Below are 24,942 nucleotides of genomic sequence, written 5' to 3' on the forward strand. Positions count from 1 at the left end.
ACTCATCTTAAAGGAAGAGTCACCCAAACTCATCTTAAAGGAACAGTCACCCAAACTCATCTTAAAGGAACAGTCACCCCAAACTCTTCTTAAAGGAACAGTCACCCAAACTCTTCTTAAAGGAACAGTCACCCCAAACTCTTCTTAAAGGAACAGTCACCCAAACTCATCTTAAAGAAACAGTCACCCCAAACTCTTCTTAAAGGAACAGTCATCTAAACTCATCTTAAAGGAACAGTCACCCAAACTCATCTTAAAGAAACAGTCACCCAAACTAATTTTAAAGGAACAGTCACCCAAACTCATTTTAAAGGAACAGTCACCCCAAACTCTTCTTAAAGGAACAGTCACCCCAAACTCTTCTTAAAGGAACAGTCACCCAAACTCATCTTAAAGGAACAGTCACCCCAAACTCTTCTTAAAGGAACAGTCACCCAAACTCATTTTAAAGGAACAGTCACCCCAAACTCGTTTTAAAGAAACAGTCATCTAAACTTATCTTACAGGAGCAGTCACCCCAAACTCATCTTAAAGGAACAGTCATCTAAACTTATCTTAAAGAAACAGTCATCTAAACTCATCTTAAAGGAACAGTCACCCAAACTCTTCTTAAAGGAACAGTCACCCAAACTCATCTTAAAGAAACAGTCACCCCAAACTCTTCTTAAAGGAACAGTCATCTAAACTCATCTTAAAGGAACAGTCCCCCAAACTCATCTTAAAGAAACAGTCACCCCAAACTCATCTTAAAGGAACAGTCACCCCAAACTCACCCTAAAGCACATATTATGATCAGTATTTATATCAAAACAATGGACCATATTTGAGTGGACGTCACATTTACATCACTGCAATTTGCACACAAATGAATGAATCAATGATGGAGTTAATACTTTCCGACCCTCTGGCTCCTCTAATATTTTGTTGTTGTTTTTTTACAGCATTTAGCAGCAAAGATCTAGATGTTTCCCTCAGGATTCGAGAACATTGAATATTGAATATTGGACTCATCAGGTAGAAACATAAGTTCTAATGTTGAATAATAAACTTAAAATGAGGCCAAACACTTTGTTATTGCAGGATTGATAAAATAACTTTGGTGTTTGTTGTATAACAATGCAGATGTGAGTTTATTGTTCCTCAGCATAACATGTTTTAATTCACTTTGTTTTCATTAGTTTAAAACGCTCTAATAAAACAAACTATAAAAGTCAGCCGAGATGATCCAAACACGTCGACGTTTATGTGTGAAATACAGCGATTTTACTCAAATACAACTGTAGGGTACTTTACTGGAGTGTTTGTACACTTGTACTCCGTTACATTTACCCGACGGGTTAATTTATCGTTTTTACACCCAACATGAAGAGGATGCATTGTAAAATGAGCTCCACCTCATTAAAACAGCTAAATGGCACTTAAACATTAATATGTTTAATAGTAATCCAATATAATAAGATGTGATAGAACATCTCAGTACATGTTGCTCCTACTTGACTTCAACATGTCAAATGCATAACTTTTAATGGAGTATTTTTATTGGTTTAATGATAGCGGTCGAAGGGGAAACGGATAAGAGTCGTATCTGAAACTGACATCCTGCTTTTCTTCATTGGTCGTCACAAATGGAGCAGAAAAGGCAGACTTCATGTAAAGACAAGATCCGGCAAGCCCTCATCTGGTCCAGACCAGATCAGATAAACCACTCGGACATGACGGGGGGGGGACGTAGTCAGAAGGGCCAAAGTAGCCAGAGATCTTTGGTCGCACCTAAAACACTTGTTTGTTTCAGACGACAGCGAGGACGTTCACAAGCGTCCGGTGACAAAACTCCCCCGTTGAGTGTGAACGCGACCCCGCCGCCGCACGTGTAATTGAACAAGATGGTTAACGCTGATGAACTGAGGCTCGTAGGGGGCCACGCCGGCCCCCGTCTGTCAGCAGGTGCCCCGCCACACACTGGACCATTCATATGCGCATTCCTGTCTCTGGGGCTGGCGGCCCTGCAGGTTCCTCCCCGGCCACTCAGGACCCAAGACCAGCACACAAAGGGTCTTCAATCTGCCTCAGACAACAGCCAGCATAAAGGGCCCCGGAAAGCCAGGACAGCGGGATGGGATGGGGGGGATGCTGATGGATGGATGAGGGCTGGAGCTCAAACAACGTCAGCTTTTATCTGCATAAAGGAGGATATTTGTACTCGGCCGGTAACAATGGAATGCAAACATGAGGGAAAAAAGGGGCGAGGACAATACAACGGCACTTTGGGGGGCGATGAAGAGGCTGCTAGGGAAATCATCATGCAAAAGATCTTGTTCACATGACTCCTCTCTGTTTGTCCTCACGCTGATGTGCGGCGGGCTTCGGTTTGCTTTTGCATAAAGTAGTCCCCCCCCCCCCCCCCCCCCCCGGGTTTCTAACCGGGTCCGGCACATTTCCTTACGCTGAAAGGAAGTGAGCAGGAAACGCCCCGACCTCGTCTTGTCAGACGTTGGTGCTCGTCCTGCCTCATTTACATGATTTCTTGTTTTTTTCAGTGTCTGCACTGTGTAATTATTAATAAGTTAATGCCTCCGTTTTACAGCCTTTCAGCTATATGTTTCTGGAGCGACTGTGGCATGTACACATCACAGGTTAATGATTCATGACTGGAGCATTTTTTTTTAATTAGCTCCACATAAAACGGCTTTAGACAGTACGACTCCAACCAAACACCATCGTTTATTCTTCTGCAATTGTTTTGGTTTCTTGTCATCTGTTTTTGCACAATCTTTTGTTTGTTTGTTTTTTTTGGCAGATATATATCAACCGTCTGTCATCGCAGGAAAACAATAAGCAACAATCGACCACATGTGGTGACTTTCTTGTCCTCCCTAAAGAGTTCTTCAGCAGCGTGTTGCTCATCTCGACGGGAACGCTTCATCAAAGACCTTCTCCGTGGAGGTTTTGATGCTCGGAGATCGTCAGATGTGGCCGATGGCAGCACACGCACGTTTAACTCTCACTGTTCGGTTCCCTAATAAACGTGCTCGGGTTTCTCGGTATGCGACACAACATCTGCTGCTTCGTCAGCAGCGTTCTTTGAAGCCGCCAACAAAAATATTAAATGCAGGAACGCAGAACTCATAGATGGTATGCGATTTCAGACGCTAGCTTTAAGGAATAGTCCGCATTTTGCTTTCTTGCTGACCAAAATAATTCACGATATTATACCGATATTATACCGAAGACTAGAGCTTGAGACCATAAACTCATGTTTACAATGTTTACTGAGATAATACATCAAGAGAGAAGTAGGACCATTTTCTCATAGACTTCTATACAACCAGAGCGGAGTCGCCCCCTGGTGGCCAGCAGAGAGAAGTAGGACCATTTTCTCATAGACTTCTATACAACCAGAGAGGAGTCGCCCCCTGGTGGCCAGCAGAGAGAAGTAGGACCATTTTCTCATAGACTTCTATACAACCAGAGAGGAGTCGCCCCTGGTGGCCAGCATAGAGAATGACGGTTTGAGGCACTTCACTTTTCTTCACTTCTCAGAATCGGAGGTAACCGTCTGGTCACAGATCGTGTTTTGTTCGGCTTCTTGTAGAGCCTCAAACTTCAGCGATACGAGTCGACGCCCAAGTCTGATAAACTTCATAATCTAAGGTTAGATTCCAGTATCAACACTCGAATCTAATCTGGAAACGGAGAGTCGCACACACAGCTATAAATCGTGTGTTTGCGTTTCAGCTAGCAGCAGCTACGAACGCAGAGCGGTCGTCGGGTTTCTTCTCGTACCGATCTGCTAAATCCTGAATTTAGATCTCCAATAAAGGAAAGCAAATAGCCTAATAAAGTCCCCTCATTTTGCAAACGTCTTTAACGGCACGCGAGGGCGAAGATGAAAGGGCCAACACATGTTGAAGCACTAATCTGTTTCTTTCCCCCCACTTCTTTAATCTGACTACCAAGCTGGGCCTCGTGTGTCTCCGCGGCTCCCGTCGTCAATCATTTGTCACTCGCGACGCAGAAATCAAAGACCCACACGAGCTCCTCACATGTCGGATCAGAACTGTGTTTTTGGTGCCAGATACAGTTTGAAAATGTTCTGACGCCCTTTGAAACGCTGCCAAAGCATACGATCGTAACGCCAGAACAATAAAGCTGTTTTTTATAGCTCGCCTTGAAACGGGGCTCACTTTCTTTCTGTCAGCGCTTTGGTATTCGTGTTGGTTTATCTGAATTCCTGCAAAGAAGAAAAAAAGACGGGAAACAAAGCTTCGTCTGCTCACGTCTGCTGTTGCTTTTTAAAATGCAATATAGGCTTTCAGAGTGAGCTCAACAAACATATATATCATTATCTAAGACTGTCCTGGCCCTTATTGGCTGCTAAGTGTTATACAAATACATGTATTATATTGTTATTATTATTGAGTCTGTTGAACTCATTCTCGTTAAGTTTTACACATATTGTTTTATGTATTATTATTATCTAGACTTGGAGTGAGTTTCTGGTTTGAAACCAGAGTTAGTCAGTTTGTCCACAGTGGCTGTTAAAAGTAACACAGGAGCGCTGTGAGTATTTATAGGAGCAGCCCCCCCGGGTGTCGTCCAGTCACCGATCCCACAATGCACAGGGCCACACCGGCGAGGAGCCTCGGTGTGGCTCCGGTGCTGTGGATGTGCAGGGGGGAGCCAGGTCTCTGCCAGCCCGAGCTAGACCTGCGTCAAGCTGGGGAAGTAACGGCCTGGAGAGCGTCGGCGTTCCGGCTCTGGGACTTTCACAATAAAAGCCGGTAGCAAAACAACCGGCGCTAATGCAGAATGTGCATTTAATGTGGTTTGAAAAATATGTTGTTGAAAAATAATTCGAATTGCAACAAAGTGCAAGTGCACAGGCTTTCCAGATTATTATTTTCATGTCACTTTTTTTTTCGTCATATAAATTGAGCTGAAATTATTTTATATTTATTCAAATATAGAAAAATAAAATAATATATAAGCATCCCTCCATTAATATATCACAGCCATTTCCCATTTAAATTTGAAAATGTAGTTTCCTTTGATTTTAGGTAGGTATGACAATTAAGTAGGCTACCAGATTAAAAGAGCTAAAAATAACCTGAATCTGCTGTCCCACTGAAACTCTTCTTCTTCTTCTTCTTCTTCTTCTTCTTCTTCTTCTTCTTCTTCTTCTACTACTACAGTTTATGGCAGTAGGCAAATTCCTTTTCTTGAAGTGTTAAATGTTTTTTTTATATATATATATATATATATATATATATATATATATATATATATATATATATATATATATATATATATATATAACCAACTATACACATATATATATGTCCAGTTGGTTAGCCAGGAGCTGTCTGTCAGTCTGGAAGCTGAAGTCCCACAGAACCTTGGCCCTGTTGTTCTCAGTCACCTTCTGTGGTGTGGCCCATTGGGATTTGGGTACTTCTATTCCATACTGGTTGCAGATGTTCCTGTGTACTATCCCAGCCACTTGGTTGTGCCTCTCCATGTACGCTGATCCAGCTAGCATCTTACACCCTGCTACTATGTGCTGGACTGTCTCAGGGGCTTCTTTGCACAGTCTGCACCTTGGGTCTGATCTGCTCTGGTAGATCCTGGCCTCTATGGCTCTTGTGCTTATGGCCTGTTCTTGTGCTGCCATGATTAGTGCCTCTGTGCTGTCTGTCAGTCCTGCATTTTCCAGCCACTGGTAGGATTTCTTGATATCAGCCACTTCCTCTATCTGACGGTGGTACATGCCATGTAGGGGCTTGTCCCTCCAGGTTGTCTGCTCCTCCTCCTCCGCACTCTCATCAGGGTTCTGCTGCCTGAGACATTCACTTAGCAGTTCATCCTTCTGGGACATTTTTTCGATGTAATCTAGAATTTTCGATGTTTCATCCTGGACCGTGGCCTTGACGCTCACTAGCCCTCGGCCTCCTTCTTTCCGCTTAGTGTATAGCCTCAGGGTGCTGGACTTGGGGTGGAACCCTCCGTGCATGGTGAGGAGCTTTCTAGTCCTGATATCTGTGGCTTCTATCTCCTCCTTTGGCCAGCTTATGATACCAGCGGGGGTATATACAGTATATATATATATATATATATATATAGAGTTTAATATAGTGACAGCAAATTATCTTCTTCTGTTTAATTAAGGTAATATCAACTTATCTTCTTATTCCTTGGGAGAAAATTATCTTCTTCATCTCCTTCTGTTGTTGATTGGCGAGGCTCTTATTTTGTAGCGCCAGACCGGAAGTGGTCGGCGTCGCCCCCTCTGATTTGACGACGGCCCGGAGGATGCGCACATTCTCACATTTAAGTTGGGGGGAGGTTTGGAGCAACAACTCGGACTCTTCGTTGTTTAACAGCGTTTCTCCGCCGGGAATCTCCCGTAAAACATATTCCGGGATTCATTCGGCTTCTTCTCCGTTTTCTGAGTGAAAACAAACCACGAACCCGGAGCGACATCTTTGTTTCAGCGAGTCGTGTGTTTTTTCTCGTCCGAGTGACTCGAACCAACTTCAGGAGTTTTTGTGGAGGTGAGGCGCCTCCGTTTCATCGCGGTGTGTTCGTGGGATAAAGGAACCTACGAGAAACTACCGCGTTAACGTACTTTCCTCCAGGCTAGCTAAACCTTGGCGAGTAGAATCGGAGGGAATTATTTAAACTATTCACGAAGTTTTTTTTCTCCGTAGTTCGGGAGAGGAGGAGGGGGGGACGCGCATTCTTCTTCTGTCGCGCACGTTTTAGTTCGGAAAGAAAAGAGAGAAAATGCGCGAACTTGCTAGCCAAACGTTGCTAGTTTGGAGTCAGTGAGTTGCGTTAACGGACCGCGCGAGCCCGTCTGGATTTACTGCTTTCAGGGTTCTATCCTCCTGCATCCAAATCTGTGCTCCGGACTCTTCGGGATCTGGTTTTAACGCTGGCTGGTTCTCAGCCCCCCGTCGGTAAGGTGAGTCTTTGTGTGCTTATTTTACCCACATTTACCTCCATGTATCCACTCAAACTGCACGTCTACGTGCTTTATGTCCATTTTTAAGCAGACAAATTCACATTATTCTGCGTTCCTGACATTCAACCACTTGTTGTATTTTTTTAGGATTTCGGGACATAACCTTTTTTCTTGCTTTCTTGGGAGAATCAGTCTGCATGCTTGAACACTTAAAAACAAAAGGCCCAGAATTATATTCCTGCTAAACAAACTCTATTTATTCTATGTAAAGGTTTTAAAACTTGCACATGAGGGCGTTTTTTTGCCTCATGCATTTCTTTTTATCAACTTCTCTTATTGCTTTGTGCTGTGTGTTTGCAGTGCTGCTATCAGTGTGTGTGTCTGTGAAGAGTCCCAGTCCTGGTCCTGGTTATCTCTAAAACCTTCATCGTAGGACACTGTTTGTTTTTAAGACGTTTAGCCTGAAGAAGCATCTCGGATGAAACGTTTCAATCTCTGCATATAAACTGAATAAAACGAAGCCTTTGACAGGATTAGAACACATGAATGAACGCTGTATTTCATGTTTTGGTGAAATCCCACTTTGTAGTTGTTGCAAGTTCTCAGGAGGGGCTGGAACCTGGCAGATAAAGGGATTAGAACATGAGAAACACATTTTTAAGCTTTTCTTATTATGCAAAGACAAAAGGCCACAGGCAGTACCCAGAACAAGAAGCCTCTCGGATGAAACGTCTTAAACCTAAAGCAAGTCCAGTTTCCTACAATGAACCTTCCAAAAGACGACCAGTCGCGTTAAAATAAAGTCATCCTAAACCCACGGACTCAGACACACTCTAATGTTAAAATCACAGGGACAAATGAAGTTTATTTAGAAAATAACATTTTTAGAGTCTGGAGAGGAAACGTGTTATTACTACATCTGTCATGAAGTCTGGCTCTGTTTGGGGGATGGGGGCTGCTGTTATGTAAAGCTCTTGAATGTTGTGGTATATAAAGGGAGGGGGAGAAGATGGATGTTTTTGGAGGAGCAGCATGTCCACAGGGAGTTCAACCAGGAGGAGAAACGTTTTCCACATAATGTATTTATGGTTACTGAGTCCATCAAGAAGAAATCAGGTGGAGAATTAAAGATGTCCTTGCCTCGTCTGACTGCAAACTGCATGTGTTTGGGATGTTTTCAGGCTGATTTTTGCCTCCGAGGTTAAAGTCAAGCGTCCCGATTTAACCTCCCTTTTGGGAAAACGTACTAAAGAGGACCGAATGTACCGAGAAAGCACTTAGAACGGCACCGCGCCAGATGTCCTCGCCGTCTGACTTAGGTTTGAGTGTATTCTGGTGGCTAAACCGCCGACTGGCTCTAAGGCGGTAGAAGTGTGTGTAGAAGTGTGTGTTGTGGTGACAACAGGGAGATGGTCTGGTGGTCTCTGGTGTCTGCTGGACTGCAGCCGTGTGCAGACTGGTTGCTGGTTTGGGAGTGCACAGATAACTTGGGAGGGGGAGGAGGGGGGGGGGAGGTGGCGCCAGAAATTTGGGAGCTGAGGAATTTTATGCATGGATGGCATCGAACAGTAATTACGGAGCAGGGCCGTGTTATGGGTAAGGCCTGTAACCTTTTGTCTTCCTATAATGAGAGAAGCTAAATGTGTCTCGCATGTTCTAATCTGTTTAGTTTAACCCCCTTTTGTCTGCCAGGTTTTCCTCCTCGGAGCTCACAACAACATGTAGTGGGGTTCCACTGAAAACACGTGATGGTTTTAAATGCAGCTTTCATTGTGCACCAAGAACTCTTTAAATCCTTTCAAATGCTTCTTTTTATTTTCCAAGCAGACGCTGTTCATTAGCTCTGGGTGTTTTTAATGCATTTGTTTCACACGTTTTTATAAGCAAATTTGCTTTCTGGGAGGAAAAAGAAAAGTATTTTCGTGCCTCGCCAACAGGTGTGAGTGATATGATGACAGATCTGAAAATGAAAAGGTTTTTTAGAGAGACTCAAGAGGAGTAATGTAACACCAAACCTACCAGTGGGTGGTTTTTGGTATGAATGTGGACCATTAACTCCACCGGAACCAGTAGATGAGTTTTATTGGCTTTCTGTGGTCGAGTGAGGCTCACAGCTATGACATGTTTATTCTATTCTTATTTTATCCTCTTTCATTTCTGTGAATCAGAATGTCTTCAATGGTTTGGGTATAAATAGACAAAATAATGTGACGGGGAACCCTCATATTTGGTGTGAGTTCTGCTAAATCTACGTCCCGAGGCAACATATTTCATATTGACAGGATGTATGAAAAAGTTACAGTGCATTTAGCTAATTAAACGAAATAAATTGATCACACATGGTCACCACAACCTGACAGATCTTGTTACAGATGCTTTTTAGGATTTTCATAGGATATTTTGCTGTTGAAGAGAAACAAAGCGGTTACACGGTTTCTGGACGACCTCGAACCTAGTTTGTAATTTATGTGATGTCATTTTTATGGCGCTTATCTGTCGACCAGTTCGATATACCTGCAATAAGCTAATATTTGAACCAGAAACACTGAAAATGAATTACTTAGAAAACATCTTAAACGACTAAAGACAGGACTATTTTATCGCAGATCGCAACATTAAAAAAATAGTTGATTGCGTTTGAGTTATCGGGATAATTGTGAATATTGCCATGTGTGAATTGGATAAAGCTCGTTATCTCGTTAGAGAAGTGATAAATAGTCTGATTTAAAAAGTTCGGAAAGAACAGTCACGCTATTTTAACATTTTATTTGTTGTGTAAGCTGTTCTCTCTGGGATTCAATCAAAGGTTAATTTTTAATTCTTGACTTAATAGTTTAAGCTTCCTTTCATCAATAATCACAGTTATCTTGGCGGGACAATCGTGACGTCATCGTCATGCCGACCAATAATGTCACTGTGTGTGGATAGTAAGACATACTGTATGTTTTACGCTGGATGACAACGTGTTGAGTCATACTTTGTTTTTTGTTGAAGAGCCGCAGAAGCACTTTTCTTGGAGCAAAACCAAAACGCTGACTCATAGCTTGCAGTGCTGATTTATCCCCCCCCCCCCGGACCCCGCTGACCCAGATCAGCTGCTGGAACACTAGACCATTCTTAGAAAGTGAAATTGGTTTTGCGGAGAACACAATAGCCGTTTGGTTGACGGAGACGCACAACAAGCGGTCGCCTTGACGGAAACCGCAGCTGCAACGCAGGGTTTCTTTCTATTGTTGTTTTGAAAGAATCAGGGTTGGTACGGGTGCTGGAAATCCTTGAAACACTTGCATTTGAGTGTGGTGTTGAAAAGTGCTTGGATTTATACTAAAGGTCTTGAAATGTGTGTTGTATGTGATGACATCTATGATAGAACAGAGAAAAGAAGATCTCCATATCTGAGGGACTGAAAACAGCATTTCCTGACATTTCTTTATGAAAAATGACTTTTGATGATGAACAGATGATGAAAATAGTTGGTGATTATATTTCTGTGGATCTGTTAGTGGAATTAGTTTTCCTTTCATTTGTGGTCCTTCTGTAAAAAGCTGTCTCCAAACATCATGTTGGTTGTTTAGAGGACAATAACATCTCATTTAATGTGATGAACAAGTGACATAATAAGTAGACTGAATACTGACCATTGGATTGATACAAATATGGAGTTTACCACAGCTGGAAGGTGCTGGAAACGCATGGAGATGCACCTTGAAATGCTTGGAAGGTGCTTGAATGTGAGAGGAGTCCTGGATGTGGCTGTGGGTGATGAAGCCTGGCTGCTCCATCATTTGTTTGCTGCTTGGTGAGAGCAAATGGTGGATGTGGGCATCGGGGAGCAGCACCAACTGTGATAGATCTCTCAGCGTGGAAATGATGGCCGGCGGTCTCTCCACAAGGGTGTCACATAACACCGCTTTTTTTAAGGAGGGGGGGGGGGTCTTAAACAAATTCCTCAAGGGGGGTTATGGGGGCAAGTGTTAATCTCTATGGCCAGATGCTGCAAAGGTGATGATGCAAGCAGATGTGCATGTGGAGGGGTCGCCCCAAAGCGCCCCCCGATCGCAGTTCACGATATTCGCCTGATGATTATTCACGCTGGCTTAACATGGCACTCAAACAGGCTGGTATCACTTTACATTCTGTCACAGTTTCTTTGGTGGAAAATAATCTTCAATAAGATGATCCTATAAAAGGATATCTTAAAAAGTATGTTTTTGTTTGCTGTATTTTTTGGAATCGGGTTCTTTTTTCCACGTCTCTACCATGATAGAGCTTAAAGAGCTTCTTTAAATGCATTTACATTTGGGGCATTCAGCAGACGCTTTTGTCCAAAGCGACTTCCAATAAGTACATTTGTCAAAGGAGAGTGAAACAACAATATATCTCTGTTGGTGCAGTAAGGATGCCAAACGAACAGGTTTCAAGCACTCCTAGTTGTTAGGTTTATAAATCAAATGTGAGGAGATTTACATTTATCATGATAGTGTACGTTTTTAATGTATTTATCATATATGGTACCATCCCTCCTGTACTTCTTCAGCAGAAACCAACTTGAATCCGAGCGGTCGTGTGTTGGTGAGTTCAGACTTCAGTCGTGGCTTTGAAGTGAGCGTGTGCAGAGGCGTGTTTGCTTCCGCGCTGCAGCTTTCTTATCAGTGTTCTCGTACAAGTGGCTGCCTTGAACCTCGAGGACGTACAGAATATTCTCCTCCTCAGAGACGGGAGAGCAGCTTCCTCATCAACACAACTCAAGATTTCCATGTTACTTCCTCCTCTTTTGAAATGTCTTTCCATCTCACTCACCCTGAATCGATTTATGGTTTTCTTACTTCTTATGAGAAAACATTCATTTAGTTGTTTCATTGTTTTGTGTGTTTTTAGTGGAGCCCCGTGAATGACCCGCTGCTGATGCCCCAACGGCCTGAATGGCGTTCCAGTCGCAGGAAAGCCAGCGGTTGTAGCTCCCTCAGCAGGATGCTGATGAGGCCGCGTGGACTTGTGTGTCTGCTGTTATTCTGCCAAGTCCTGGGGAGCGAGTGTCGGCCCGCCAACACCGATGAAGGTAAGATAACGTACATTTCTACACCCAGCGAGTTGTGGCTGTACAGTTGTATTAAATCCTTAAAAGTCTGGCTTATCTCCAGGCTGCTGATAATCAGAGCTTTGTTCTGTGTGCACGAATGTAACCCTGACACACTCCTTCAGTGGAGTCTGTCCTTCTTTTTCTGTTCGTGTCCCTTTTAGAATGAAGGTCTTGGATTTAGAATAAAGGTCTTGAAATGTGTGTTGTATGTGATGACATCTATGATAGAACAGAGAAAAGAAGATCTCCATATTTTCTGGACTGAAAACAGCATTTTCTGACATTTCTTTATGAAAAATGCCTTTTGATGATGAACAGATGATGAAAATAGTTGGTGATTATATTTCTGTGGATCTGTTAGTGGAGTTAGTTTTCCTTTCATTTGTGGTCCTTCTGTAAAAAGCTGTCTCCAAACATCATGTTGGTTGTTTAGAGGACAATAACATCTCATTTAATGTGATGAACAAGTGACATAATAAGTAGACTGAATACTGACCATTGGATTGATACAAAGATGGAGTTTACCACAGCTGGAAGGTGCTGGAAAAGCATGGAAATGCACCTGGAAATGCTTGAAAAGTGCTTGAAAAGTGTAGGAACCCTGTAATTATTCTCAAACTGGGCCGTACCACTTTTTAGCTCGGTCTGGCTGTTTTCTTACACAAGTTAAGTTCTGAAAAAGAAGGGGGGGTGAAAGAGGCACTGAAATTGAATCCTTGAAAAATGTGTCTCTTGGATGCGGTCCAGAGGCGTAATAGCTGCCTGGACTTGTGGGTGGATGAGGTTTTTTTGGGATGTTTACACTGTGCAGTCGGAAGTGGGGAGCAGCAGAAGAATATGATAAAGCTCTGCATTATAATGAGGGTAATTAAGCGAGAGGGTCTCTTGGGCTGCGAGCCCTAGAATAAACTGGGCTGTTTTGAGTAAATGACTCCCATCTGTAGCCCGAGGGCGGCCCCGCTACCTAGCAGGCTGTGCTTTTCCCTCCTTTGTAATGAAACGGTATTTGTTGTCACTGAGAGAGGAGTTAACTGCCAGGGAAACCATAAATTAGCCCGTTTTTTTTCCTAAAAAGAAAGAAGATGCTACTCCCTTAACCTCAAGGATAGGGTTTCTGAGGAAACTCTTTGTCTTCTAAGGTGAGCCATAAATTTAGGTTGGGGGGGGGAAATCCGACGCATTTACACCCCACCCAGTCCTTAATCACCAAATGGCCAGGTACTATCTATGCGCCTCCTCTCCTGCTCCCCCACGACTCCTTGCCTGGGAACGCTCCCCCCCCCCCCCCCCGCCGTGTGACGGACGGCTTCAGCTGTCGACAAACAATCACAGCAGAAAAGCATTTGGTCGCATTCCTTTTGTCTCGGCGTGGAGAAACACAGCGGTTCTATGGGAACGGCGTGTTAATGCTGCCTCTTTGTGTCGCGTCGTTCACATAAGAAAAGAATATTCCCTGAACAAATTCAGTCCATGCTATTAATTAATTAATTACAGCCCCTTTTTAAAAAATAAGTTTTTCTTGTGTTAATCATTTTAACGTCGGAATATCTTGTTGGTTGTCGGGGTTCAAGTAAATACTTTTTATGATTTGAAGAAAACGACAATTACATGGAGAGTCAAGATTTTCTGTTAAAGTTTATTTTAGGTGTTAATGTAATTTATAAAATAGACATCTTTTGGTTATTATAACTTCCTATATTTCGTGTTAAATTACATTTTATGGAGCAGGACTACGAAACGCTCATGATGTTCAGAGTTAAAACATTTTCCCAACATCACCCAGGAGGTGTTCTCAGATGGAGGCAGCAGTACTGAACTATTATCACGTTTTTACAGATGAGTTTGAGCTTTTGAATTCAGCTCATTTGTCCGTCTGTATCAGGATTATTAACAAACTACCGGCCCGATGTTCATGAAACTGGGTGTTTTAGACGCCGGGTTCACGTGTGCTTTTGTGGAGAGCTGGGTGGTGTTTGTGGGAGACGGACGCCTCCTAAGTCTCCCTGGTTGTGGCGGAGAGAAAGTTATTTCTAGAGCGTTTCCCAGAGGGTTAGTTTGACTCGCTGCTCCGCTGTCAGTCAGAAGGGATGAGCTGCTGACCCTCCGGTGGAGCTCAAACACTGACAGACTGTTCAGACAGCGATGGAGGCCCAGAGGACGGAGACTCTCACCACCAGGGACTTTGAGGATAACATTTTACAATCCAATGACAAACGTTTGATATCTGTGGTTTTTAATTATAGCGAGTGAATATTTCTGTATTTCCTGTCCGATCATGCATCCTCTGCTCCACATGAGCTGTTTTGCCCAATGCGTTGCAGGGAGGGGGCATGTTTTGAAGCAACTGCCTGTTGCATCACGTCTCGCTGTGATCATGGTGTTATTGTGTCGAAGGGAGAGAAAAGGGCAAATTTCCCCTAAAGCTATAAATGGATAGAGGCCGGGCGGTGAACCTGACTTTGACACTGAATGTTTAAAGAATGAACCTCGCTGCAGACTTTCTGATGACGTTTAAATTGTAAAATATTCCAGAGATTTGCCTTTTGGGACTGCATTGTGTTGTTTGGTTCTAGTGGAAAACTTAGATCCATGATGTCTCTGAAAACTATTTTAATCGGTCTTTTCCTGAACTTAAACCTCCTCGTTGAGGTTTCCCTGCGTTCCCGTCCCGTTTTAAAGCCGTAACGTGAGTCTGAATGTGGCCGGAGTCATTTGAATGACACTGAAACAACTTTGCGCTGCACGGTAATCACTGCGGCTCCCAGTTGTTAATCCATGCTGGTTTGTCAGCGGCTCATTTAGGAATGAAAAGCTCCTCCACTGGAGAGCTTTCAGGAGGGACGGTCGCCAGCGGACTGTTTGGGGCTCGCTAATAGGCATTGTCCTGCTTCCTGCCAGTCCTGCCTTTTGTCTCTTATCAATCCCCCCAACACACACACACACACACACACACTCTGGTGTGGTCAAATCAGCAGAGGAAACTCGGCATTGCCATTTATCCCCCCCCTCGTGTGCCACCGCAGAGCCCCAACCAGCCCGACTTCACTGCATTCAACCATCACTCCGGTGAGAGCAGGAAATCCCACAAGTCATTCAGGCGGCCTATTGCTTCCTATCATGCAGCCAGAGAAGCCTCCACAGTCTGGCGCCAGCTTTTTTAGTTGCGCTTGAATTTACAGACTAGTGAGCTTTTGTTTTTGTTTTTACCCCCCCCCCCCCCCCCCCCCTCCCTTTAGTTTGAAACCTCTAAATTGTTTCTCCTTCACAAAAATTCCTTTCATGATTTCTGTCATTAGGGTGATTTTAAACGATGTCAATCACATGTTTTTCTCTCCAAATGGTAAGCAGAGCACATTCCAGATGGGGCTGCTTTCTGCAAATATGGTCCTTTTTAATCCATTTAATCCAATCATAGCGGCGGGAGGATTAGCTGGAGATGAAACATCCTCAAATTCAAAGGGAATGCTGGAAACTTGGCACCTCGCTGCGGTGTGAAGAGATGAAAATACATCGGTGGTTAACATCATATGAGTTGTATTTGTTTGTTTTGTTCTGAACAAGTCAAGACATAAAATAGGAATAAAAAACAACAAATATCGAAATAGTAAAACAATTAGATATTCCAAGCAATATTTGCAGAGCAATGAAAATCATAAAGCAACAATTTAAATTACTCTCACTGTTTCTCCAAAACCTCCATATTTAATAATGAATTAATCACAAAGATCTGGTTTGGGGTTGATTTGACCACGTTATGCTGCGTTTTTAATCCGTTGTTTGTCACATGACCCGGACTTTGTCCCCGACAATAAAGCAACAAGCTAATTTTTTACAGCTTTTTATGGGCTCTTTATGATGTCTGTGGCCAGATTAACAGCTGGGATGTTGACACGGTCTTTATCAGTGGCGTCTCATTTAGGGGGCGGGGCCAGAAACACACACACAAAGATGTAAGGCTGCGTCCCGGTTGGATCGCCGTAGTCCATCACTAAATACCTCCTCCTCCCCGTTTGGGGTTTGTTTTTGAGGAGAAAGTTGATCCTACCCCCTGGCCCCTTTTTCCTGCCGGGATTAAGAGCCTGTCAGACATATGTGATCCAGGAAATACCTTTACTAGGCCCAAGTGGGGTCACCATGGCAACTGGCACTAGAACCTGCCGCTGCAGGCCCTCGCTCTCTCGCCGGCTCCTGTGCACATGCTCATTGGCTCGCTCGCCCCACTCCCTCTCCCTCTCCCCTCCTCCCCCCTCCCTCCTCCTTTTTTTTTATTGTTAGGAGGCCTTTGTTGTGCCGGTGGGAGGGATTAGTCGGGTTTGCTGATGTTGTGCTGCCGAGCTTATGCTGCATAGATGTTGCTTCCTGTTGGGAGGAAGTGAGCTTGTGGGAACGGTGCAGAATAATCTCATTTTGACGGATCGCTGATAATCTGGCAAACATTTTGTTGCTATAACACCAACGAGACAACGTGGGGAAGTGAGACGGGAGGATGAGCTGCCACAACGGATCACTTTGTGGAGCATTAAGGCTTAAAAAACCCTCCCAGAACTATATAAACTAGAGCTGAAACAATAAATCAATCGGATTAATCAAAGTATCTGTCTTTATATCAGTAGCTTTTGCAGATGTGCTGCTTGTCTTTAGTAAATGTCTTTTGAGTGTTAATAATGATAATTCATTCAAGAAGAAAAATCACATTGTGTGCCTTTTCTTCGGCGTAGATGTTCGATCCTGGAGCAAGAATGTGGAGTTGCATGTTGGCGACTCTTACCTGCAACCAGACTAACAACCCTGTTGTGACGGACGGCGTGTCAGTGTAATTGCGTTACCCCCCCTCGTGGACTACGTAGTCCTCCAGAACAGGGGGGCTCAGGTGTCTCGCCCTGTGACGCCTCCCCTCTCTTCAATCCTCTAAATTGAATTTCACCTTCCTTTCCCCAAGTAGCTCCCTCGCTGCCCGACGACGGGGCCTTAACTAATTTTGGATATGATTTAATTTGGGGGAGAGGCTGGGCGGGCATTGTTTGAGCCCAGGAGGAAATCAAGGAAGGACCTCTCTGTCGCCCCTGTTGGACCCGTTGATTGAAGTACTTTTTTGACGTGTCTGCAGTACAGATGCAGCCTTGGTTTTGTGCGTAGACGCTCTGTTCCCCGTTGGCTACTATTTATTATTCAGTCAGATATTGTGCATTCTATTTTGAAAGATTTGCATGTATCATTTAGTTGGTTTGTGCCAAAGATATTCACTTTTTATGTGCTCATGGAGCGGTTACTGTGTTTACAATGAGACGAAGCTGTTGAAATAAAACCCTCTGTCTTCCTTTGGCCAGTCTCTGTGGAAACGCAAGCGGAGCTGTTCACGCTCTACCCCGGGGATCGTCTGGATCTGAGCTGCTCCACCGAGGACTCCGTCCACGCCGTCAACTGGACCAAAGACCATGTGGCGGTGGTGGACGGGGAGCACACCCGCATCCGCACCGGCCAGCTGGAGATCGAGACCGTAGAGCTGACGGACTCCGGCCTGTACGCCTGCACCACCTTCGGCAACCACAGCGTCTTCTTCAACGTCACAGGTAGAGTCACAGTCTTTAACATCACAGGTAGAGTCTCAGTCTTTAACATCACAGTCTTCAACGTCACAGGTAGAGTCTCAGTCTTTAACATCACAGTCTTTAACATCACAGGTAGAGTCACAGTCTTTAACATCACAGTCTTTAACATCACAGGTAGAGTCACAGTCTTTAACATCACAGTCTTTAACATCACAGGTAGAGTCACAGTCTTTAACATCACAGGTAGAGTCACAGTCTTTAACATCACAGTCTTTAACATCACAGGTAGAGTCTCAGTCTTTAACATCACAGGTAGAGTCACAGTCTTTAACATCACAGGTAGAGTCTCAGTCTTTAACATCACAGTCTTTAACATCACAGGTAGAGTCTCAGTCTTTAACATCACAGTCTTTAACATCACAGGTAGAGTCACAGTCTTTAACATCACAGTCTTTAACATCACAGGTAGAGTCACAGTCTTTAACATCACAGTCTTTAACATCACAGGTAGAGTCACAGTCTTTAACATCACAGGTAGAGTCACAGTCTTTAACATCACAGTCTTTAACATCACAGGTAGAGTCACAGTCTTTAACATCACAGGTAGAGTCACAGTCTTTAACATCACAGGTAGAGTCACAGTCTTTAACATCACAGGTAGAGTCACAGTCTTTAACATCACAGGTAGAGTCACAGTCTTTAACATCACAGGTAGAGTCACAGTCTTTAACATCACAGTCTTTAACATCACAGGTAGAGTCACAGTCTTTAACATCACAGGTAGAGTCACAGTCTTTAACATCACAGGTAGAGTCACAGTCTTTAACATCACAGTCTTTAACATCACAGGTAGAGGCACAGTCTTTAACATCACAGTCTTTAACATCACAGGTAGAGTCACAGTCTTTAACATCACAGTCTTTAACATCACAGGTAGAGTCACAGTCTTTAACATCACAGTCTTTAACATCACAGGTAGAGTCACAGTCTTTAACATCACAGTCTTTAACATCACAGGTAGAGTCACAGTCTTTAACATCACAGTCTTTAACATCACAGGTAGAGTCACAGTCTTTAACATCACAGTCTTTAACATCACAGGTAGAGTCACAGTCTTTAACATCACAGTCTTTAACATCACAGGTAGAGTCACAGAGAGACGGAACTTGAACTTGATTTGTAGTCAGTGATACGACACAGATTACAAATCTGTATATTAAATGACAGAATGGCGTGTGGATGAGTGTGAATGTGACTCTACCTTTTGTGTTTCTCCAGTCGAAACCCTGGCCTCGTCTGAAGACGATGATGAAGATGAAGAGTCTTCATCAGAGGAAGCCAAACTGTTGGGCAGTCAGAAGCTGCTGCGTAAGTTTGCTGCAATTATCTTCAATCTCTTCACTTTCTTCTGGCATCAAATGTATCGACCAGCATCACCCCTTTACTTTTATTATTCGGTCTCAGTTTTTGCTGTTCTTCTTCGTGGATGAGCTCGTCTGCTCAACCTGACAGCTGTTTAAAAACTCCTTAGGGCTTTTCTGTCTGTTGTTATGATGTCCAGGAGCCCTGCTCCGTCGAGGCGAGGGCTGCTGTAAAGCTCACGGTCGGGCCGGCGGGTCACCGACCTTTCCCAACGACCTAATAATAGAACCGGTTGTGGTGCACCGCTGCAGTAGTGTAAAAATAAAAAAATAATCATGAAACTGTAGCGGGCCGATCAAGGCTGCAGGTCATCAATCAGAAATCCTGGATTAATCATAAAAAATGAGAATTCCTTTGTATCAAGTAGCTAAATAGTTTGCCGACATGGTGCAGCCGTGCTAGAGGCACCTTTTCTCCAGGACGCCTGCATGCACTCCCTCCTCCCTGGAAACCATTTAAACAAAGACGCCATGTGGACACGCGCCCTTTACTGATGCCACGGCAACAGGCGGTCGTGACTCACTTGCCAAAAGTCACCGGGTGATGAGTAATTGTCATGACTGGTCAGTGATTTGAAAGCTTTATGATTCAATTACTGATGTTCGTGTGTGTGTCACACTCGGGTGAGTGATTTCGCTGTGAATCAGAGGGTTTTCACTGCTTCGGTGGCAGCTTCCACATGAGGAATGTCCCTGCGGTGATTAACTGTGGTTAACCTCAAGACGTCTTCCAGTTTGGATCTGTGGACTGATTAAGACACTCAGGTTTTTATCATGCTGCAGCCTTGAAGGAATCCAGCAGCTGAGTTTTTTATTTATCTCCCTCTGACCCCTCTGAAACCTGTTGTTGCTGCTGTTTTCATTTAGAGAAACTGGATGTTCTTGCCTCTTAGTTAAGTTAGAAATCTTCCGGGGAACATGAATTGTGTTATCGGTCCGTTTTCTGACGCTTAACCGAGACACAAGTTAGGCCAGACTCGTTAGGGTGAGCCCAGCCGCCCAAAGGAAACCTATTTTCAGCTGCAATTTAATTATTTTGGTCACCACCCAAGTGTCTAAGGCCGGCTGATAATGTGGCTGCAATGAGGAAAACCACAGAGGAGGAAGGTTTGTTCCCCAGCTTCTCTCCAGGAGAGTTTGTTCCCAAAACAACTCAAAACAATGTCAAACAAATGGATGGTAGCACAAATAGATGATAAAAGCAAAGGGGCGATGCTAGACTATCGTACAACATGGGAAAGACTGGTGATTTTGTTGTCATAGAAACAAATTTAAAAGCACTCTTTATGCTAGAACGAAGCGCTCTTCTGCTAGAAAAAAATTATATTTCTTTCTGTCTTTTTCTTTAGCAATGGCGCCACAATGGGCTCATCCAGAAAAGATGGAGAAGAAGCTTCACGCCGTCCCGGCCAGCAAGACGGTGAAGTTTCGATGCCAGGCCAGCGGCAACCCGACCCCGACTCTGAAGTGGTACAAGAACAGCAAGGAGTTCAAGAGGGACCATCGCATCGGGGGCTTCAAGGTTAATAATTACAACAAAAAATATGTCTGGAAGTGTGTTTTTCCCCTCGGCTTCTTCTTCTTCTTGGTGAGGCTGCAGCCTCCTTACCATCTCTTATCGAATCACCACGTTGTGTCGCCGAGCTCAGCTCCACATTAGATCACCAGCCTCCTCCCCTGGAGGAAGAACAGGCAAGTTTCACATTTTGACCTGAGAAAACGATCGCGATGAAACCCAATAGCACAAACAAGAACGTCGGGTAGTGATGACACCTCCAGGTGAGCAACCCGAGCCGTCCGCCTGGAAGACAGATACCATCGTCTGACCTCGTTGTCGTGGTCTTTTCTGTTATTACATCCATGCAGCTGTAAATCTACCTGGATACTGAAGCCTCTTTGACACTCCCAACACGGAGCTGTTCTGTTTAGATTCACCTTCAGACCGACGGCCACCACTTGTAGAGTTGTCGTGCTAAATCGCTTGCATTTCGCTACGGAGATGAACACTTAACTGTAAAGTTGAATCATGAAGCTAACTTTGTTAGCATCTTCACACCAGAATCCAGATGGATCCAGATCCAGTAAGGGTGCTGGTTCGGCTGCCTCTCTGCCGCGTCAGATCCACCCGTTGCTTCTCCACAAGTCCAAATATGGTCACTTCCTTCACTGGTTGCAAAAAAAAACCAAGATGGAGACGGAAAAAATGCAGACACTTCAGGCTTCAGTATGTGACTAAGTCCACTAGTTCTATACAGGCCTTCTTATAGATAGGTAGATACTTTATTGATCCCGAAGGAAATTCAAATACAATCCTTGTATACAGTCTGTGGTCTGGATTTCTATGTGAATGGCTGCGTCCGGTGTCGCCTCACAGGTGTTGGACGTATGTGAGAAAACAATCCTGCATCTGCTCTTTCCATCGAGGTGTAGACCAGTCCGGCCTCGTTTCTTTGCCCAGCCTATCTCCCACCTCAGCTGGGACGCATTTAGGAGTTTCCTCTCAGCTGCCTGCCCCCCCCCAACCCTGCAACCCCCCCACCCAGCCATGCAGCACACTTAACCATCTGGCTGCTGGTTTTCTTTTTCTTCATTGAAGGTGCAAAGGTCTGCATCGGCGGCCGCGGACGTCTCCCATATCCCTCCCACACGCTTTGCTTTTATGGCCGGGCTTCTATTGTTCATATCGTCTGCGTGGAGACGTGCGGGAGGGAGGGGGAATAATGTCCACCACATGTATATGAAGCCAAGCACAACACATCTGGCAGCAGGCAGCTGGACTCCTTCATCACGTTTCTGAGCTAAATGAGGGAAACCGTACGGCTCGGTCTGTGTGTACGCATGTTTGATGTTGCTTTGCCTTAGAGGTCCGTTTGGTTAATCACACACTGCCGGTCTTGGCAGATTTATGGAAGTAAAAAACTATAACATGTCTTTGGAAAAAAAAAGGGGCCAGACATGAGTTGGCGCTAATAAGACATGTTGGGGCAGATGTATATAAAACATGTTCCTATTTCCCCCGTGGTCTTTGTTAGGGAGGACAAAGATCCGCCGTTTGGGTGGTGCCACAGGAAGAGGGCGGGGCCGTGTCATCATCACATCACACATCATTCACCTGAGATTTACGACATTTCATATTGGGAGAAAGCAGATGGAGAAACCAGTTCTTTCATGTTTTTTTCTCTTTTAAATGCATAATTGAATTCTAGCTCCACGATTGGGGAAACTTCATTTATGTTAATTCAATTGGAGGGAAAACATTTTTAGCTTTGTGTGAACGGACGTTCTAGTCTTCTGACCGCTGAGAACGATCCAGAGGAGTAAAACATAATGATACAGACTGACCGGAAACTCCTTGATTCGTCATCATCATGCAAGTCTGGTGACCTGGGATCAGATTATGCAGCACTTCTGATGTGTAATTACGTCTCTTTGATTGATGCATGATAAGCCTCCCCCCCCCCCCCAAGACACACCCTGATTTTTTTTTTTTTTTATGGACATAATAACTGACTAATTACAGAGTCTGATACGGTTTTAATAGCTTTAAACCTATAAATCAGGGAGAATAACTCGTGCTGATGTGCTTAAATATCAGCCGGATCTATAAAAGGTCGCTTATTGAACATATTTCATCATCCGATGGATTTATTAGTAGATAAGCTTTTGAAATTGTGCTACAATCAAATATCTGCGATCATAAAATCCTGCGGTTGATTTGTTAAGTTTTCACACCACAAACACACCAGAGTCTGCTTTGAAGTGGACTGAGACCCGGATATGGTTCTCTTGTTTGGTCCACAAACAGCAGGGTTTGATTGACAGCTGCTCCGTCTCATACCATAAACAAATACAGCATATTTCACTTTGAGGAGTTGTATCTGGTTCTGGTTTTGTGGCTGTTCTATATGACCAGATACCGTAAACCTTTTTTCTTTTTGTTCTCCCCTCATCCTGCAGGTCCGGGACCACGTGTGGACCATCATCATGGAATCTGTAGTTCCCTCCGACAAGGGAAACTACACCTGTGTGGTGGAAAACCAGTACGGCAGCATCAACCACACCTACCAGCTGGACGTAGTGGGTGAGTGTTGACTGTAATCATGTTGTGGGCGGCATCAGACCAGGATCGGGTCAGGGTCTTGTGTCGGGGGAGCGTATTGTCAGCTATTTGATAAATAAAGCCTTGAGTGATGGATCCACGTGCAGGACACAAGTGATTACTCCTCAAGGACCTGAACCATGACTCTCTCTCTGCTGCTGGTTCCTCCCCCCCCCCCCCCCGGCTTCGCCTGACCTCCGTAGAGGTCCCGTCCCTGGGGAGCAGTGATGTGGCTTCGCTGAGGGGAGCGTTGGGTTTTATTGGGTTTTATAAGTGTCTGCGAACGTCTCGTTTAGAGAAGCCGGGACGGTTGACATTGAGCCACATTCTTGGCATGTAAGTTTACTTTGGAGCGTCATCCGTCGCCCTGGGGATCGTGGAGCGGTGCCAAACTTCAACATGCGGTCAAAAGTAGGGCCAGTAGTTTCCGTTTTTAACGATTACACACACACACACACACACACACACACACACACACACACACGCCCAGAGAGATAACGTTAGGGATCGACACACTAACGAGCCGACAGATTCAGTGTTTTTATCTGCTACCAGTTTTTATTCAGTTAAAACAGATCCTCGTTGTTCTCTGAGAAGTTTACAGGAAGTGATGTAATGTAGCCTCGGTGTGTTTCATGTGGAGTTAGCGCTGCACCAGACTCCATTTAAAAAACAGCCTTTTTATAAGCTGGATTGCTGGTTGGCAAACGTTCAACAACCAGCTTTAAAAGTGGCGTATGCTGTGTGGTGGATCGAAGTTAATGCGATCATGTAGATTTAGAAAAGAGACTCATGATAAATATTTAGAAAATCACCTGATTTGTGTTTAAAGAAAGAAGTAATTGACCTGTGAGGTTTTGATTAACAAAGCGTTGTCGTTGTGTTACGAAACGAGACACATCTCCAGTCATCACCCATGAAAACGGCGCCGCGAGGAGAACATTTAATTTCACACTCGACCCGAGATCAGATACTCGACTTGCCACTGTGGTCGACTCTTTAAACGTCACACAAGCAGCGAAGCCCAGAAAATAGCTGCTTAAGGAACCGTCGTCTGTAATTCACACAGTATCACATTGGACTCTACGAGCTGTTTGCTTCTCCGCCCCTGAGCACTTCCAGTAATGAAGCTATGACGCCAGAGAGTCTTTATTTAGCTGGTGTTTAGACCGTGTGTACTTTTGAATTATTGCACGTTTGTCTGTGGGTACAAGCAGGTTAACACACGGGCCTGGAAACACCTGGAGACCACTCCATGACTCCTCCAGGCCGGGAGAATTAAATTCCATCAGTAAAAACCCTTTGTCAAAAAGTCTGGGAATGTTTCTGCGTGTTGTGAAAGTCATTGTTGCGTAATCTTCCACGGATAACCTTTGGATTAATGTGACTTGCAGCCAGAAGTCAAGAACACACTGATGGTACAATCTTTCCCTTCATGTCCGTCCCACACGGACTGATTAAAATGCTTATGAAGCCTTTTAAAAAGTGACATAATATGAAGGACATGAACAAAACCAACTAGTGGAGATTGGAAAAGGGTTGCCGTTTACTTTCTAGTCACTAATTAACTAAACGGTACAATTCTGTTTTAGTTGTGAATGGTCATGAAAGTTAAATTAGGGGTCCTTGAAAGGCATGGAGGAGTTTGGGATTTTTTGAGTCCATGATAATGTGTGTTGGAAACCCTGTTTAAGTCATGCATATTTAATCCTGAGCATTCCCTTCTGCTATCTGTGCTGTTCAGTTAGGACACTTCGTCCTGCATGGCTCGGCTTGTTTGAAGATGTTTGATTTCCTTACCAGAGAGATACTTCATCGGCTAATTATCA

General features: G+C 44.2%; 1 protein-coding gene across 4 annotated transcripts in view; it reads left to right on the forward strand.

Moving 5' to 3' along the window:
* Window positions 1-6,344: 6,344 nt before the first annotated feature.
* fgfr1a (fibroblast growth factor receptor 1a) overlaps window positions 6,345-24,942 on the forward strand; it is a 28,081-nt gene continuing 9,483 nt past the window's right edge. For all 4 annotated transcript variants that reach the window (XM_084024175.1, XM_084024176.1, XM_084024177.1 and 1 more), the window contains exons 1-6: window positions 6,345-6,964; window positions 11,843-12,023; window positions 17,372-17,614; window positions 18,872-18,961; window positions 20,364-20,536; window positions 22,972-23,095. In XM_084024175.1, coding sequence (XP_083880301.1) covers window positions 11,870-12,023; window positions 17,372-17,614; window positions 18,872-18,961; window positions 20,364-20,536; window positions 22,972-23,095 — 784 coding nt within the window. In that variant the 5' untranslated portion in view covers window positions 6,345-6,964; window positions 11,843-11,869. The remainder of the gene's footprint in view (window positions 6,965-11,842; window positions 12,024-17,371; window positions 17,615-18,871; window positions 18,962-20,363; window positions 20,537-22,971; window positions 23,096-24,942) is intronic.

Source organism: Eutrigla gurnardus (assembly GCF_963514095.1).
Source record: "Eutrigla gurnardus genome assembly, chromosome: 13".
Lineage (NCBI taxonomy): Eukaryota > Metazoa > Chordata > Actinopteri > Perciformes > Triglidae > Eutrigla > Eutrigla gurnardus.